General features: G+C 34.4%; 1 protein-coding gene across 3 annotated transcripts in view; it reads right to left on the bottom strand.

The window, feature by feature from the left end:
• Window positions 1–19,999, bottom strand: part of LOC132946068 (BAI1-associated protein 3) — a 170,892-nt gene that overhangs the window by 19,739 nt on the left and 131,154 nt on the right. For all 3 annotated transcript variants that reach the window (XM_061015891.1, XM_061015892.1, XM_061015893.1), the window contains one exon: window positions 6,516–6,735. In XM_061015891.1, the coding sequence (XP_060871874.1) occupies window positions 6,516–6,735 (220 nt within the window). The remainder of the gene's footprint in view (window positions 1–6,515; window positions 6,736–19,999) is intronic.

Genomic DNA, 19,999 nt, shown 5'->3' with positions numbered 1-19,999 from the left:
TATCACAATATAATATACGGGCGTTCAATGAAATAATAGGAGTGGAGTCTGTGTGTATTAGAAAAATATTATTATGTAATTGCACAATAATAATAATAATAATAATAATAATAACAATGTCTTTCGATATTTATTTGGTGAAAAAAAGGTAAACAATAGGTATGCACGTTATTACATTGAGGGAGAGTCAAATGCTTAAAAATGTACGAAAAATCGTACAACTTGCAGTTAAGAAGCTATGATATGCACAGTAAAGAACAAATGACTGACTAGTCAACACAATATGTTTAAGTGGCGGCATAAGCAATACTGTAAATGGACGGTTTCATGAATTTTAAGAAGGTATTTAAAAGACATAAAATATTTAATGTGAATAAAGGGTAAAAAAAAATTAAAGATAAAAAAATAGCAGATACGAATACGACCGAAAAATGAGGATAATTTTTAAGAACCGCTTAAAACTTTCGCGAACGTCTAAAAGAATGATATCAGATTCAGATGAAATTAAAATAATATTTTTATAATAGAAAATTAAAATAAAATGTTGTAAGCTTATATGAACATTATGGATAAAACAGTTTTGAACACAACCAAACATTTCAAATAAAAAGGTCGGAAAATGTAACAAAGACGCAAAAAATAGCAATCTTTAACATGCTCGCTCTATTTTTTTTAGCATATTATGAAAAATAGCCATAACTATTTTAGGATTCTTTATTTATTTCCTGCTTATAAAAATCATAGTTTTATAAACGTATACAATTTTATTTCTTTAAATATTGTATATAATTTCACGTGTAGCCAAATGTATTATTATGTCTACGTATGTTCTAAAGATATTGTTTAAATTAATTGAATATTAATAATTACAAAGACGATTGAAATTATAAGAAAATCAATATAATATCAGTCAACTGTGTAATTCAACGTTTGAGACCGTGGATAATATAAACTGTATTCACAGTAGAGAGTACTCGAAACCGACAAAATTATACTTGAATACAATTTTACACGAAAATTATAAAGTCACATTACAACACCTACTGACTTGGTACTCGCTTTAATACACACGTTAATTTCGAGTCGAAATCGATTTAAACGCGGTATAGGTATAGCTTGTACTGTACCTATAACTGTATTCTTACGAAAAGAACAATAATGAAACATTGAAACGAATATCAAAAAATAAAAATAAAAAGTGGTCTGACTTTTATACGGCGAAATATGATTTGTCGGTCGAACGATTCGAAATACTATACGTTTTGACTTCGGGACGTTATATATTGGACGGCGCCTTTTTGTATTATAAATGGGATCTATAAACGAACGACGCATTACTGCGACGACGATGTGGGCTCCAGTGTGTGTATGTGTGTGTGTGTGTGTGTGTGTGTGTCTGGGCCACATGCGGGTGCAATTTCTTGTGGGTACGACGGGGGTAGCAGCGGCGGTGTAGTTGTTGGCTAAGCCGCTAAGGGGGCTCGGCGGTGGCGGGTTGTGTGGGCGATGGGCGGAGGGGGTGGTGTACCGGGAAGTGTTTTATTTTTTTTCGTTTTCGATTTCAAACGTTTAGACTGCACACTGTCTGTTATTATTATTTACTCGGATTTTCTACGCTCACGAAAATTGCTGGTGTTCGATTCTGGTTCTCGTCGGAGGGTTGTTTGCTCGGATAAGCAAGTATTTGGACGGTGCCACGTTCGCGAACGATTCCCGGCAATCAGCGCAAAACCAATAGTCGATCGTACATGTATAACATGCCATGGCGTTTCGGGAGAGTCGTGTAGTGGGCCGCGAGCATAAATAACGCGTATAATATACACGTGTGATATGCGTATTCCGAGTACACGTGTCTTGAAGTCACGGGCTTTGCGCTCGTAAACATGCTTCCGGCGAACTTTATATTTATAGAGTGAGTCATAGTAAACAAATTATAAATGTATGCGTCGACATTTCCAATTACAACAATAAGCTATGGTGGCAATCGAATAAAAATATTCTGCGCCCCTACGCGATTCCGACCAATTTTGTGGGTACCGATTTGGACGGTCCCGTATTATTTATACGTACAAACTATTTTGCATTGGAGGAAAATGCTCTTGTACGTTATAATACCTGCCGCACGTTTTTCACACTGCTGTGAATGGCGTGGCTTGTTTTTGATGATTCCGTCGAAATTCGACGGACTATATTATTATCGTCTTAACGCGTATATTATATATATATTACATATTAATTACATTATGCGCTATAATAATAAACAACGGATTTATTGTGAAATAGGTCGACCCTCTGGAATTCATGATGTTTAATATGAAACGGTTGGCATTGCAGGCTTCCGACGAGTAACGGACAATTTTCGGACACCGGTGAAAAATATGGGCAAAAATACCCGTTCGAGTCCAGTTTAAATGGCATGATATATATAGGTAGCTACCTACCTAGTCGATCTCGACGAACCTTTTTTTCGGGTGCCCGTTATAGTGGCGGCATTAACGTCAATACTTATTGTGGAAATCGTTTTCGAAACGGATCCGGTTAGAACGGAAAATTGGCCATAATATAATGGAGAACATTTATAGGCTTCTCTGTTATACTTGCGTACGTGCATTTTTCAGTGCGGCCCAATGTCCGGAAACGGTTATAGTGGATTTATGGTTATAACACGCCTGGCCATTTTAAATCCCCCAATACAGTATTACACGCCTTATAACGATACTTTACGGTGGTATTATAAAATGGACATACATTTCGTTGATTATTTGTTGTGTTTCAATAACAGTTTTACGCAGTGATTGTATCCAGACGACCGCAATTCGTTTTAAACAGCAACTCGTTCGTACATTTATTAGCCAACATAATATTATATTGCATTATTATGTGGTTCGGCAGAACAATAATAATCAGTTGACGTGATCAGAATTCCACATATTATATAAATCTATAGTCCGTGTTTATGGATAAGTTTAACTGTGTAAAGTTTATCTTATTCGCGTAAGAGTACCTCTGAAATATACGGCTATTTGTTATACTTACCTATGCTGACAAAAAAAAAAAATTCCTAATGATTATTATAAATCATAATGTATAATATGATCTATTGATCTGTGGAGGTATTCAACGATCACATTATTATATAGAGTTCGCACTGGTTCGCTATTGAAGGACAAAATATAATTCACAATTTATGTTAGTCAAGTATTTTATTATGCCAGAAGACAATTATTATTGATTAAAACTGACGCTGTATCAAAGTTTTGTTTAGCAGAAGGTACTTTCAAGACGTGTCTCGGCTTATTCAAACAGATATGTCCAGTTTATATAGGTAATTGAACAGTGTTGTTGATGAAATTAATGTGCGATAATAGTTTTATAAGTATAACAAAAATATAATATACAGTGTCCGCGAGGATTTACCCATTGTGATATCTCCTGAGATAATATATATGTATAAGAAATTTTTATTAGATTCACACTGGCTACATATATTTTATTTTTTAATTTGATTAAATTTTTTTGTCCTTGCACAAAGAATTGTATTTAAAAAGCAGGTAAGTGGATATTGCTCTGCTGTACAGTACGTTACAAGTAGGTCAGTGTATAATGGATTGTATTAAACTTGAACTCAACGATATAATATCATTGTATAAGAAAAACGATTTTGAGCTGAGACGGTTTGTCAGTCTGGATTATTTATTATAGCCTGTAAGTTGAATTAATATTATAATATTATTATTTTTTATTCGTTGCTATAATGGTGATAAACAAAGCTGTAGAAATTAAAATCCCGTTTTTAGCGGTTTATCGTAATATTTTGTTTGTCAGTGGTTTTTCCCATGGCATTTAACAACTATTGGGAGAATCAAAAAATGACATTTCAAAAGTACCATCTTGATCCAATTTGCTGAAATATAAGATAGTATATTATGTTTAAATTGAGCACTACTTCTGGTAAACATTTTGTTAATGTGGATAAAAATAAAAAAAATAAAATAAAAATAAACACCATTTTAAAACCACTAGCTTCCTCGCTCCGCTCAGAATCTTAAAAAGATTGTAACCCATATTTTGGAGAAATAGAAAAATACATGTTACGTTATCACGCGTGGCGTTGGTAAGATGGCAGCAACCACGTCGGGATCAAGCCGATATGATGAAAGAAAAGAAAAGAAAACTGATCCTAGAACCCTGGATATAATAATATGATGTTTTCATGTAACGGCGAAGAGGAGATTGTTCGGAAAAACACAGTAGAGGTACTTAACTATCGATTATAATATTCAAGCTGAAATTGATATAGGTTCGACATTACACGCAGTGATGAATGGAAAGCCCATAAACCCACGGTAGTCTAAAAGACTTCGAATATACCCGCCGGCCCTCATATTATACGGTTAATCATCGACAAAACTTCGTAAAACCTATACGCAAGCGAAAATACGAAAACTATCCAAACAGTATGCGGAATCGCTAAAAAAAAAAAAAATTACCCGTACAGAGCTAAAACGGTGTTTGGCCGCTGTTGCCACGACAACTGCAAGAGTACGAACGAAGGCGATAAATTCTGCCCGAAGAGCGAGATAAATAATAATTTTATGATTTTCTTTATACGTTAGGTATGTTAATAACAATCATTTATCGAGTTATTTTCGTCACAACGCCTATTATATTCCCATCCGTTTATGTTAAATGGCCAGGGATATCATTCCAGGGCCACCTGCACGTGGGTGTACCGATATTGCCTATACATCACGCCGGTCAACGTGTGTACGTCATAATATCAATAGTCATTACGCCGGAAACAAAAACGAGCAACGAACTACATAATGCTCAGAACTCCATCTGCTGTATAGTCGAGGGTTACAGTTGTTCTTCGTCATTGAGTAGGTAACGGTCACCCTAATGGGTGTGTTACGTTTTAAATTCATTGATAAATCATGAATACGAAAAAAATGGTTCCGATCGACGGAGACAGGTGGATCAGAATATTGTATTTATAAGAATTTAGGATAATTTATGTTACACTATATTTAAATTATTATTAATATTTTCTTAAATAACTGGGTTGAGTTAAATTTTATGAAAATTATGGCATACGACATATAATAATTATAAGTCAATACAGCCGCGATTGCGACCTACCCTATCACGATAGGTTTGTGTTATAAACCGCAAACATTATCTAAAATATGTTTTGTAAATGTCATTGTTTATTGAAAATAATAGTATACCTACGAAATGGAAAAATGTTTCAAGTCCCTACGGCTTATATTTTCGAATTACAACCAAATAACTAGAATATATTGCGGAAAAAACGTTATTTTTCATTAAGATAACATAATATAAGTATAATTCCGTCAAAATGTGAACTTCCATACCTACTATATGCGTATACAAACAAATTGAGCACAATATGTATAATATTCGATATCATTGTAGAGCCAATTACTTGTTCTGCTTAGAATTTATAGTTTAAAAAAAAATGTTATCAATGCGAGGAGTGAAGGGGTCGTTTTTCTCAAGAGTTATATCAAACAAATGTAGTCAGTGGTACGTTGGCCAAATTTTAACAGAACTCAAAGATATTTGTGTTTCATTGTTTAATCTCGAATTTATTAGGAGAAAAAAAAATAATGAATACAATTCTTTATTATTTCTAAAAAATAAAGTGAGCAATAATTACAAAAGTTACCAGAAATACTAATATTCTGTACTTTGGTAAAAATTACGCATTCCGAATAAACTCAATATTCACGTAAGTATGCATAGTAATAATAATAAAATTACTATTATTATTAAATATTATGTGATGTTTATTTTCCGCAGCGAATTTTTTTTTTTTTTTTTTTTTTTTTTTTTATTGAGTAACCCGCGGCAACATAGGCCATTGGGTGTGGGGAGGGTACTGTAGGTTTTATATTGGGTAGGTTTGGTAGGTTTTATATTGGGTAGCTTGGTACACGTGTGTGTTGTGTTTGGCAGAATTTCTAATGGGGCACCCGTAGGTTTCTGCCGTGCCCCGGGGTGGGGGGATGGCGGCACTTGTTCTCCGGACACCGTGACTTGCCCGAAGAAAAATGCCGCCCAGTGGCCGGGAGTCGAACCCGCGACTGCCAGCGCCGCAGTCGACGCGTTAGACCGCTCGGCCACCTCGTCCCCCCCCGCAGCGAATTATTTTGTAACGAAACAGAAGAGAAACACATTGTCGGTTGAAGCTAACGGCGGTGCTCGTGTTTCACGAAAACATAACAACATTATCTGAGCCTATAACGAAATACACAATAATTGATATCCGAACGTAATTTTTTTTTTTGAAACGCGGGGCCCATCACCCCGAGAAAATGTCGTTCACGAGTGCCCCCACGCGCACGAACACATCATTGTTACAGTTTACCGGCGCGCGCGTTTTTAAATTCTTTTCAAAACTCACCCGAATCGAAAAAATTGTGTCACGCGACCCGAAAAAACGGGCCCCCCCCACCACCGATATAATATGGGCGCACATACAAACTAACCTGTGGTGTTTGCGGAGCTTGTCGTGATGGTCGTGACGGCCGTCCGGCAAGTCGATTCCGCCCTCGGACAGCGTGCGGGCGGTGGCGTGCGCAGGCCGCGGCGACAGCGGTGGCTGGTACGGCGACGGACTGTTGGCCGGCGACGGCGGCAGACCCGCTCCGGGTTGCGGGGACACCATGCCCGGCTGGATACCGAGCATGCAGTACGGGTCGCTGAATCCTGTAGACGTGATACGGAAACAATTATAACGACGGTCAATCACAGCGAAAATCACGCAAACAATAGCACGGGTGACAATATCATCGTATATTATCGTACCTATATTGTTATTACGGGTACCTAGTATGCATTTTCACGATACCAATACCGTGGTAGGCACATGGCGTTGTAACATTATATTTTGGGCATTCCACTGGGCAATGACGACGTATAAGACGCGCGTGTTGTGTGATTTGTGTTGCACAAAGCGGGGGGGGGGGGGTAGGTGTCTCAACACTGAAATGCACGGTATAGATTATAATATTGTGTTAATGCTATAACGTCTCATTTTTCGGTAAATGATTGCTACGCTGCATTTTTTAAGACATTTAAATTTTTTAAATTTTTAGTTAATTCGAAGTAATCGCAACACGATCAATACCGCGCGGTACTATAATATTGGCGAACGAATTCGCAATCGAAATCGTACGTTATCGCGTCGAAAACTCGCCGAAAATGTGCGTCAACGGCGGGCGGCATGTGCTCTGAAACACGACAGTAAGCCGACGTGAGGTAAGACTATGTTTTAAAAAGAGATATTATGATATTTCAGAATATTATTTTCTCGGCGAGGTCAGTACTGCTCCTAACGATTTCAAATTCGGGATGAACGCTATAACGGTGTGTACGGGGCCTTATTTATACGGTCAAAAATATTCGGCGCATTTGACAAACACGGCCAAAGTGCCAGTGGTTAGGCGGTCGCATGCGCAGCGTATATATATGTGTGTGTACCGCATATTATAATATAAACTCATTAGTGTGTACGGATGTGGCGGCGGCGGTGGTGATGGTGGAGGTGTTTTATAATTGCGAGCCGCGGGTCGTCCCGAGTGCGGAAAGAAGGTTTCAACAGGCGCATATTATTATTATTATTATGATTATTATATTATATTAAAAGTCGTCGACCACCCGAGGTTCCGTCAAACGAAGAGATGGCCTCTTCAACAAGTCTCCCCGCCGCACTTCTCCTGCTCTTATCATCGTGGACTTAATACAGGTTGTGCGATATAATAATAATAAATGTTTGAAAAAAAATAATAATAAAAGTCTGCGGGTGAGCTCCAGTAATATGCTAGCGAACGATTACGAGTGCGCGTGCGTGCGTGTGTGTGTGTGTTTTCGAACATAAATTGAGTTTTCGAGTATTTCAGGAATGCACAGGTATGATAATATCATGTGCGTTCGGTGGAATAAAAAAAATGTCGACGAGCGAGTGTATTCAGACGATGAATTCTCTGACGATCGTTCTACAGTAATGTTCATCGATTATGATTGTCCGGACGAGACCGCGTTTCGAGTAGGTAGTACTTGTAGTGTATAATAAAAAAAATTATAACCATTGTTTCGACGTCCGGAATTTAACGGTCAAATGAATTTATAAAGTTATGCGTTGTGCACGTCCCTTGCATTCGTGGCACGATTAAAGACTTAATAAATTATATTATACGGGTCGCCGCCCATTGTCGACGAGCTTAACGGCGCTGCTAATCGCTCGAGAGTCGAGACTGTCGGGAAAATAAGAAAGCAAACAATGTTGCAGTGTCAATAATTTATATCCGTTTCGTGTAAACATTGGATTTTTCTTGTTTGTCAACATCGGATATAATACGCTCTAATAATGATATATCATAATATGAATACTATGAAAACATTTCAAGTTACATAGCATTAAACTACCATAGCTATATTTGAAAGCCAAGTGAAAGAATTCTCCGTGACCACCTTTTCATTTATTAAAATATGATGATGCTGATGCCTGAGTATAATAATATTATTTTAGTCTTACGTTAGATGTAATTTTACTTTTTAGTATTATTATTTCTAAAGCATTCATGAGTCTACGAACTTATGTTTTAAAATCTTATTAAAGGTTTTCCAGATAACGAAGATTTTTTCCCGGGATTTTTTTTGTTTTTAATTATTGCGTTTTTTTAATAAAAAAAAGAAACTATACAAAACAATTTTATTTTTTTCACTGTTACATTTTTAATAAATAATTAGAAAACTGTGATTTATATTTGTATTCGCTTTATTGCAACAAATAAAGTACCTACAAAACAATTAATTAGACTGTAAATCTTTAAGGCGTTTTGGTAATTAAATATTTTTATTAAAAATTTACCTAGTTTTTGGTTTCATTAAAATCTATTTTATTTGTTTTATTATTAGAAACAAAGTTTTTATGCGTGCCGCCGTTATTTATCAACACTGTTCGTGACCATATACGATGTTGAAAATACGAGCACAATAGTGGGGCTACACATCACATTATTTAAGATCGTTTATACGTTATACGTGAATTTCCGACATTAAGAAAAAGCCTCGGCGTAATTTCATCTCGAGTTAATGAATATTCTTGGATGATATTTAAAACGAAATAAAAAAAAAATAGCTCAGAACAAATTGCCGATTGGCTTGTGCTTATCACCTTAAGCTAAGCCTTTGGGATAACCGTCGAGACGTATTATGTCAGTAGTTCTTGTGAGCATATTGGAATGAACAACTCGTCGATTACGGTTAGTTGAATTACATGGAAGCATCTCCTAATGCCGGATAAATCCACTTGTCCACCCTACCCGCCGTGTTGATGAATTTGTTTTTCGAGATAGTGTATTGTTATACACTACAATAGCCGTATTAGGTCCACTGCGTGAGTGCAGTGTAAGTGTATGTCTGTGTGTGTGTGTGTGTTATAGAATATAGTCCGTTTACTGATGCAAACTTTCTCGTTTCGTACCCTAATAATCTACTTTGTATCCTCCAAACTAGCTGTATATGATATATAGGGTAATTTTCTAAGCATACACCTCCCCCCCCACGATATTTTACCTTTTATAATACATTTATTTAAATTCTGATTTTTAGAATTTTTTAGAAAAGAACCATATTTTCATACATTTCGATTTTTATGCAGTTTAAGTGTGTCCTGTGGTGACCAAACTTCTGTTATTCAAATGATAACCACTATTTTTTTATTGTAAACTGTTAAGGAGATGATTTATTTTTAAAAGGCAACAAAGTTACATAAAGTTTAATGACTCAGCAACTAATTGTTCAAACTTGAAATGTCAACATTTCAAAAAAAGTCATCTTCTTAACACTTTGAAATAAAAAAATGTGGTTCTCATTTGAAAAAAAATAATTATGTATTACTACAGGAAACTATCTTTAAATTACATAAAAATCCGAATTTATATAGATGCATTGTTTATGGAAAATGTGGGACATACGTGCTTGGTGAATCACCCTGTAATAGAATCTACTTGGTGCAGATGCGATAAAACGTCATTTTACTATTCCGTCAACGTAAAAGAACAAATTTCGGTTAAAATAGAGGACGTGATACTGAACAGTATTTTATCCGAGTCCGTCCAATGACTGATGTAGCAAAATTTAAATTGTGGAGTCTATATATTGATATAATAATGAAAACATATTGTACTTCCATATATTTTGAAGAAGAGAATAGTTTCAATATAATGGCATATATTTTTTGTATATAAAATATTTACTGAAGACGACAATAAGACTTACGATTTCTAAAACGATTATAATATTTTAATATACTACCTATATGTAATTTCAAAAGAGTGAATTTTGTATGCACCATTTTATAGGAAGCAGTTAAAATATAGAATAAGGTTTTATTTATTGAATTGGATGAAACGACAATTAAAAAAAATATAATCGTTCAATAAGCTTAGGAACAACAAGATAATTATGGAGTAATTTGAACAAACGTTTCTTGTTAAATAATTTTTCATTTTTATCTAATGAAATACTTAAAACCCACACGGTTGTACCCTGAACGAGGTAATCTTTGAAAGCTGAATTAATAGCGTGAATATCTTAAAAATAAACATTGATTATGAAGAATACTATCTAAATAGTAAATTCTAGTATAAATAGAAGCATAATATTTTAATGTTAAACTAGAGAAAATAAAACTTGAAGGATGATTCATGATGAAAACCCATGCTCATGGGTTTTACCAAACCTAATTTAACATATTATGATTTAATTTATATATCACCAACATGTTATTCAGTTTAAAGTTTAGAGTCCAACATCTTTTATACCACAACTTTGATTTCGGGTTTTAACGGAATTTCACTATATAACGAGTGAAATTCAATAATTAAAGAACCACGATAGTGGTGAGAAAACAAACAATTATTATTATCGCACTGAATTGTGTTTTATTAAATTATTTTCACCGGTAATAACTAACGAGGGGGTGACCAGTGCTTAGTCTTTCATATGACTGCAGGGACGCCATCATGACTAAAATGTCTAAACAAATGACGATATACATTATGTATATTATGGGGTCTTTACGGGCGGCGGTGTAAATGATTTTTGGCCAATGGCGCTCGAGTTTCGATATTTATGTATTTTAAATATTGACTATCTAGTCACGGAGTTTCCCTCGACAAACGTACGTTCGGTAATGTGGGAATGCTTTCACGACAATATTAACGGAGCATAACATTATGGGACTTCCATTACGATATAGGTATTACAATACGCGTACGAATGATTTAATACGTTGTGCGTAGAATGTGTGTTCAATAATTTCCGTTTATGAAATCATATATCTTAACATCTCCATAAAAAAGGACGAGATTTTTTTCACTGTGGTTCGCTTCACATTTTTTTTTTTTTTTTTTAAAGATTCACAACAATATGGATGATAAACTGCTTCGCGGGGTGTGCACGAACCATTCGTTGGTGTTCGTAAAATTCACCATCATAATATTATAATATTATAATAATAGTAGTTGCGTCTCCTGTACAGCAAGAATGTCCCTCCGATATTTATTTACCTTGGTTTTTCGTACCTAATGTAGCGAACGAATAACAAATAACCGTGTTCAATTTCACGTGGACATGATTATTGAAAAGTATTCTATATAATATATTGGGTAGTACACGGTAATTATATCTCAGCAACCGGCGGCGCGTTGGAGTTATAGAGAATAATATTATGTGAATGAGTGACTGCGAAGAGGTGGCGCTACGAAGTAATAACATTATTATTATCTGTGCTGTGTTGTGATATAATATTATAATATTACATTAATCAATATATTATAATAGCACCGATCAAGCACACGTCGAAATAAAATTATCATTTCAATTTGTATAATTCGTCTCGGCGAGGGTAAACATTTGTTAAGCATCGTCATCAATATTGTTTCGTCGTTTTCGTAATCGCAGACGTTTAATCATATAGTGTTGTAATGTGAAGTTCCCCGGGGCCTACAGCGATGATAACAACGACGGTCTGCAGTTGACTGATTGTGTATGACCAAGTTAATAATATATACGAACACGACGAGAAGTGATGTATGATGACAAATTATTGGTCATTTGATTTATTTCTGCACAGAGGACGGCAATCGACGGCGCATATTATTAGAATGTAATGATATTATAAATTAAATGTTTAAGCTCATTTGAACGTGTACGTTTTATGAGTAATGTTTTTTTAAAAATGTTAATGTCATAATAAAACGTCAGCTGTGGTATTAGTTGGTGGGTTGAATGGTCGTGAAGACGTTTTAAACGCGTTTTTCGGCGCCATATTTTCGGTACGTAATTGATTTTAAATATATATTATATATAATAATTTATGACCGTTATTTTAGGATAAGTTTATTTTATTACTTCTTAGTAAGTAACTAAAACTTCTACTGTAGTAACAACTTTTTTATGTATTTAATTGTGTGTGGTATTGTTTAAGTGTATAACGTTGAAAATTATGATTGGGATCTAGTGATATAAGCATATTTATTTCAACATCATTAATTGTAACTAACATATTAATAACTAATAATTTATAAGCACCATAAAAGCCACTATGCAGACTAGGATTGGATGAGTAAAAGTTAATGAATTTAATGAAATAAAATAGACATCGTAAAAATGTTTTTATCATTATTACTCTCCCATAGAAGAACTTAATAACTTAATTATTAAAGTCACCATCAATTATAAAATTATATTGTATAATAATATTTTAATAGGAATAACAATTACATAAACTTAAAATAGCTGCTATAATAATGCAATGATACATTTTATATAGATACCTGGTATATAAATAATATTATATTAGAATTTAAGAATTTCCATTGTAATGTTACAAAAAAAAAAAAAATAAATAAATGGTTCTAAATAGCTAATCAAATTTGGCGTCGCGAAAGTACTGCAAAAGCATTCCCGCGATGTTGTCGGTTCAAGAACGGGAGAGAAAATATACCTAATCAAATACTTAAAATAAAAATATAAAAATGGTTTGGAATATTCAAAAAATAGAATGAATACTTTTTAGTTTTTTCTATCGACCGTCATACTTAATTATTTGTAAACAGTTAATACAAGGTAATTCTATTTGATAATATATAACTTAAGGGGAGGTACATGTATCAAACAGTTTTGTATTTTTACGTGGTTCGTTTCGTATAACATAGGTAGGTACATACCACATATTATTGCATATTATAGGTTCAAAAATATAATACATAGATACTATTATAGTAATATAAATTGTACATACTATGTAGTATGCCTCCAAGAAAACAACCCGTCTCTCTGGGAAATATATGTTTTGAGGACATTGAATTTTAATTCGGAAAATTTAATTAAATGATTGAATAGATATAATTTACGTGTATCGTATTGAATAGAATATCATATTTACCATACGTAAGAATGTTTCAAATTACATATTGATGTTCCCTACCAATTAAATGTTGTGTTGGATACTTTTTTTATTTGGTTGCAAGTGCTACACCGTCTATACTGTATTATATTATTATAATCGAACGGATTTGAAGTTTGCTGACAGTCTGAAAATCTTAACCGTTATTTGAACGCACAGTGCGTTTACACACACACACACACACACACACACACACACACACACACACAGAGATAAGTACGTGTACCGCAAACCGACGGGAGCGTTGAAACTTTTGTAAAACGTCGAGAGCTGTCGCAACTTTTCGAAATATTATATTAATCCACCGACGCTGCTGAGACGCGCGAATCGTTCGGCGCTGCGGCGGCGGTACTTTGCATCGAAAAACGTTCGCGCAACTCTGTCTCGTAGGAATATATATGCATTAGGGCTGGTTCATTCTATATCGTACACTCGATTATTATTATAATTTTTTTTTTATTTTTCGCAACGTAATCCGACGCTGGCCGGATCGCGACATCTCGACGACCGCTTCCCCGCGGACAGCAGCAGCCGTATAGTTGCCGAATGGCATTTTCGCCGAGTCACGCGAACCTAAGTATATATATGTATATAAAAAAAAAAGCGGCGGAAACCGGCCTCAAACGATGTGCACCGCTTTTCTGCGGGACCAAATCCGAGCACTCAAAAGATTAACGTTCGGCGAACGCTCGTATTGTCCGCGACATAACGATCGAAGATAAACTGCGTTGTGTGTATAGGTACGTACACGTTTTTTTCTTCATCGTGTCAACCGTTTTCGCGAAATTTTCCCTAAAATGTGTGACAGTCCGCCGCCGCCAGCACACGTATTTTTTAAAAGGTCATGTCGCGTTTGCGCCCATTTCAGAAACGTTATCGCACGTTATAGACCGTTTGCACAAGTAAAATAATGAAATAAAATATTTTACAATAAAGTATAATAATATTATTGTAGAGAGATTTTGATGGTAGCGCTGGTCCTGGACCGTTAAGCTGACGACGACGAAGAAGAAGAATAATAATATCATTGTGCGTTATAATATTATTACAACATAGTTTAATAACAATATTATTATATAAATATAAATTACAAAGTTGCGCGAACGTATTGTGAACAGGATTAAAAAAAAAATATTCTCATTAATGAGCGATCGTGTCTATGAGTTAGTATTTGTGTAGGTACTATAAAATACACGAAACTAAATAAATTGTAGTTTGAATTAAACCAACATATTAATTATAATTTGTGCGCGCAAACGGTCCATACAATTTCGGGTGAAATCTCCTAAATGCGCGCGTGTAAATCGTCGACGATATTTTTTTCCGCGTTTTTTTTTTTTTTTTTTTTAAGGGGGGGGGGGGGCAGCATCGTTTGGGCGTGCAGGAGTAGAAACAAAATAATTGCAATTTATAACACAGGCAGCTGCAGCATAACGACTACACCGCGACTCGACGAAACTGTACCGGAATAATATGATATATGAAAACGATCCACACGAATACTGTCCAAACTGCGAATAATTTTCAGAATGCACGTAATGCTACCTACACTAATAATTATACACACATATACACACACATACGCCGGGCAAATAATACCAAGTGCCGTGCCATTGCGTTAGGTCCGCACAGTGTGAAACGTACGAATGTACAATATAATAATATACCTACAGCCGCGGTCAGCGGTGGCACGGAAATGCCGTGCATCCGGACGGAATCTAAAGTCGCAGGTTAACATTGTCCGGAATTAATATCTCGACCGCAACAGTGTAATCGGCGACGGGTGCGCAGGTATTTATTACGTTTATATATCGTACACGATTTTATTATTCGTCTCGAAATCGTCGTCAAAGTTAAAGGGCCGCAGCTCGGCCCAGGAACGTAACGTTTTACGGTTCTATCGCGTCTAATTGCTGGCGATATTCCATTGACGATGCGATTTATTACGAACGAGGTCGGCAGTGGGTGGGCGGCGGTAGGACCGAACTCACCAGAAACAACCGACTTAAGAAATAATACTATAATAGGTACAGTAGTCGGCGTACGTACCGTATACACTGTGTTTCATATAAACATCAGATTAAAATACCAATGAATTACTTATTAGACTCGGGGCATGACGTCGGCCGCTAAGACTTGCGATGCGGTTTTCTGACGTCATTTCTAATTATTTGGTCGTGCCTGGTTATAAATAGAGTTAATCGCATTACTTTTTAATAAAGGTTTATTTTTATTTGTATGCCAATTATAATCCAATACCGGCAAAACGGTCAGTAGTAAACATTTATCAATAATTCGTTTTTAAACTAATACAGTTAGTGTATTGGTATACAGTTAGTCATTTAACTGTGTAACGACTAAGAACGGTGCAGTTTAAATGGTGAACACATTTCCAATTATTATTTATTGCTGATATAAATATTTACAAAATAAAAAATATTTAAATAATTTAGTATGTCATGCTTGGATACATAATAATATATAATATTATATAATGTATGTGTATCAAATCACCAATATTTACCATTTTAAAACATTCAAAAACTTAAAAACTATGTAAAATCAAACTAATAATAAATCAATCTTTATAAAATAAACAATATAAATACGCTGCAAAATAAAATATAATAGGTTGAAGGTTACAGAAGTTTTTGTGTATAATGGAATAGAAAAAAAATTATTTTATACAATATTATATCCAACGAGTGCTGATAGTCAAATTGCGTACATTATTTAGCTGGCTACTATTTATTTGTTGAATAATATGCGTATGTGACCCAAGTCTATCGGAAAACTGCCATATTATTTGGGGCGAACCAGGAGGAGGCTTATCGTACGTTTACTAATAGAATATTATTTCGACCCTTCCCACCTCCCACGTATAATGTGGAGATTTTGTCATCAACGATTGCAACCTCCTGTAAATGTTATATTTTCTATGTCATGTAAAACCATAAGACTGATGGATGATGATGTTTCCATAGATAAATTGTTTGAAAGGAAATAATAGTAACAATACGGCGAGGGCAACTGGGTGCCAAAAATAATGATTTGAAAAATAAATAATAAAATGAATAAGAAACATGGTTGTTTTTATGATGACGAGAGAATATGAATAATAGAAATAGCGGAAGGAGACAATATTGTGTTATTCAACAATGTTTGTCTAAAGCTATTATAGTTAGTGGCAGTATGCAGCAAGGCGATTGTTTTAATAGTAATTACTCATTATTTCAAAAAGTATTAATTTGTTCAAAACTCGCTTATACAATTTAAGATGCAGTCGAATTCTAATATTTTATATTTCCCTTATTATTTCACCCTTGACCAAATGGTGAAGCAATGTTGTGCTTATATAAGAAAAATGTTCTAGGGTATAAATGAGATATCTGAATTAAAAATTATTATTTTATATAATTTAAAATAATTTTTATCTAAATAAGTTATTTTAAATTGGTGAGTTTGAAGTTTAGACGGGTGCACTACAATAATATATTTTACGCCTTCACCGGGTATCTTTACATTTTTCCTTAAAGTTAAATGTTTATTAATTAAAAACTATACGTTCAATATTCTATGTTCGGCATTGTTTGCACAAATATTCCTGCCTTCCTGGACAGATACTTCTATGACAGTAGACTATAAATCGTTTAAAACACACACAACTGTTAGAGCAGTTTGATTTTCAACGGTTTCATATGAAAAAACGTATGAAAATGTATAATTTACGTGTTATTTGGAATTTGTTTATTTATTACGGTGTGCCTATTATGTAGATTGTAGGTATTTAAAAGTATTTTGTATTCTCTCCAAGAAATCTAGCTATCCTCGAATGTGTCAACAGTTGTAGACAAATATTTTGTTACAGATTAAAATATTTAATAAATATTGGTTTGAGGGCGAGAAAAAAAAGGGAAATATAAACTATTCCGTATAAGTGTCTTAAATTTTCCAGGAAGTAAATTAAAAAAAATATTTTTTAAATAACGAGAGTACACTGTTAAAAAATCCACTTGTATGCAAGTATTATGATATTATAATAGACATTTTTAAAGAAACGTATATTATTGTGAATGATGTAAAACTAACATCTAACGAAATGATATGCGATAACTATCAAATTTTATAATTTATATTGTCAAAATCCCACTATCTAATAAAAATTACGTAAGTACAATTATATATTGATTTTAAATTATATGTTTGTGATTTTTGACAGTGCATTACAATTATTTACCAGTTATAAATGAAAGACTGTAGCTTGGAAAAAAATTTTTACCAAACGATGAAAGTTGTAAATAAAATAATAAAATAATTTATAAAACTTTTGTCCAGAAACAAATTACTAAAGAAAATATATACCATTTAATATATTTACTTTGGAAAAATTGAAATATCGTTTCAAACATAAGTTTTATTTTTAAGAACACCAAAACATCATAATTCAATTTTCGTTTTAAAAGTACGTAAGGTAAGAAAAAAATATCGTTTTTAAATCGGATTATAAATTATAATGATATTATTCGCAATGAAATTAATATCCAAGTAGATTGCACTACATTTGTACTAATTAGGATACTAACTATAAGTAAATTTCCATTATATTGTCTGCGATGTCGTGTACGTTCAATTTTTTTTTAAATTAATCACCATCAAAAAATAAAAATAAAACTCATTTATCATCAAAAAAACAAGTTAATAACCAGTCAGGCTTTCGAGCGCCTGACGTTTAAATTTATGTCGGCGGGGAGTATATAGTGGAAAAAATTACGGTAAAAATCCCTATCCACACGCACGTCAAAACAAAATATTAAACTCCTGCTCATCTATATATAATATATATTATATGTATATATGTTAAGGTAATTTTTTTTTTTAAGAGCGAGTGCTACAAAGCGAGGTTTTTATATGTTAATGATCATAATAGAAAAATAGAAAGAGACGCAAAAACTTAATAAATACATATATGGCATATACGTATAGCCTCTACGCATGTTACAAAAAGAAGAAGAAGAAAATATACAAATTTTCATCAAGTAAAATTAATAATAGTAGAAATGTAGCAATAATAAAATAAAATAGAATAGTATAGGAAAAAACCACAAAAACAAGTGTAAAGAAGTAAATCAGAAGAATAAACGTTTTAATTTTGTTTATTGTTGAACTATAGGTATATTATAGTAGAAAGTGCCGTAAAAGTAGTGAAACAAATAACAACAACAATGACGATTAAGAAGAAATGATACAATGACAAATAACAATATGTGTAAAATAATAAAAAATAGAGAGATAGAAATAGAAAATATAAAATTATAGGTAGAGAAGTTGCAACAGTCCACAACATTACACCACGGGATGCATTTTTTTATTTTGCTTACCTCCGTCCGAAACCGCTCTTCTTCCTTACGAAAATCACATTATTATAACAGGTGGTGATAATATAACACAATATACATGTATTGATTTGCATACAATATAATATTATACGCCTTGCAGGGCAGTCGTCGCAATGAAAATATATTCCAATATTGTTTATTACTGCAATAGCAATGTGTATCGTGTGGAAAAAAACAGGTACCTATTATAACACTGGGACGCTTGGTTACGAGATTGGAATTTCAAAAGGGAGGGAATTCCGGAATAATATTTCAATCGCCACGATTGGCAAGTGGCGACCATACCTGGGTACCAAGTGTAATTTGTTGGCCCACGAGCGAGGGCAAATATTTCGGGCAATTTAATCCGACCAACGCCGAATGCATTATTACGATACCGTATAATATTATTACTATACGGGCCAGAGGAGGAGGAGGTCGATGGTTATTTCGCGGTGAGTATTTTTGTTTCCGGTTATCATTCTTGTCCACGTTTAACCGTGCGGTGGGGCTCGCCAATCAATACTCCGGGAGAACCAATGTGTCGGCGAACATGTGATAAGCTCGCCCGAATACATACGACGACGACGACGACACTCGTGTGAAAACACTGCGGTGGCGAGAAAATAACAACACGGGTGTTTGATAGTTTTCCGAACAATGTCCGGACATTCCCGAAAAGTTTTCATTCAATTTGGCTTGCGCCGCACAGACGCGGACCAGCTTCACAGGGCATAATATTATTATGTGAACGAAACGCGGCGGAGAGGACTGCGCCAGTGCACAGCAATGTACATACACGGAGAAATCACCGTAATACACTCACTTGCGAGCGGCGTCTTTTGTGTGCTCTGCGGAAGTTTTCAAACTTCTGATTCTGTATGTAAACGATTTTTTTTTTTTTTCACCACAGCAAACGATCGAAAAGTACGACAAGTAGACAACTCACGACCCGCGTGGCCTGGCCCCGATCCACGAATAACGTCATCTGAGTACGACAATGATATTCGTAACTCGCGAGTCGTGACGCGCAACATTGTCTTCGTCCGTACATCATAATATAGTAATAATATAATCTATTGTTGTCGGCGTAGCGTGTTTTTGACAATGAGAAAACAAA

Source organism: Metopolophium dirhodum, chromosome 6, assembly GCF_019925205.1.
Source record: "Metopolophium dirhodum isolate CAU chromosome 6, ASM1992520v1, whole genome shotgun sequence".
Lineage (NCBI taxonomy): Eukaryota > Metazoa > Arthropoda > Insecta > Hemiptera > Aphididae > Metopolophium > Metopolophium dirhodum.
The sequence above is the reverse complement of the archived record's forward strand: the minus strand, read 5'-3'. Positions and strand labels throughout refer to the sequence as shown.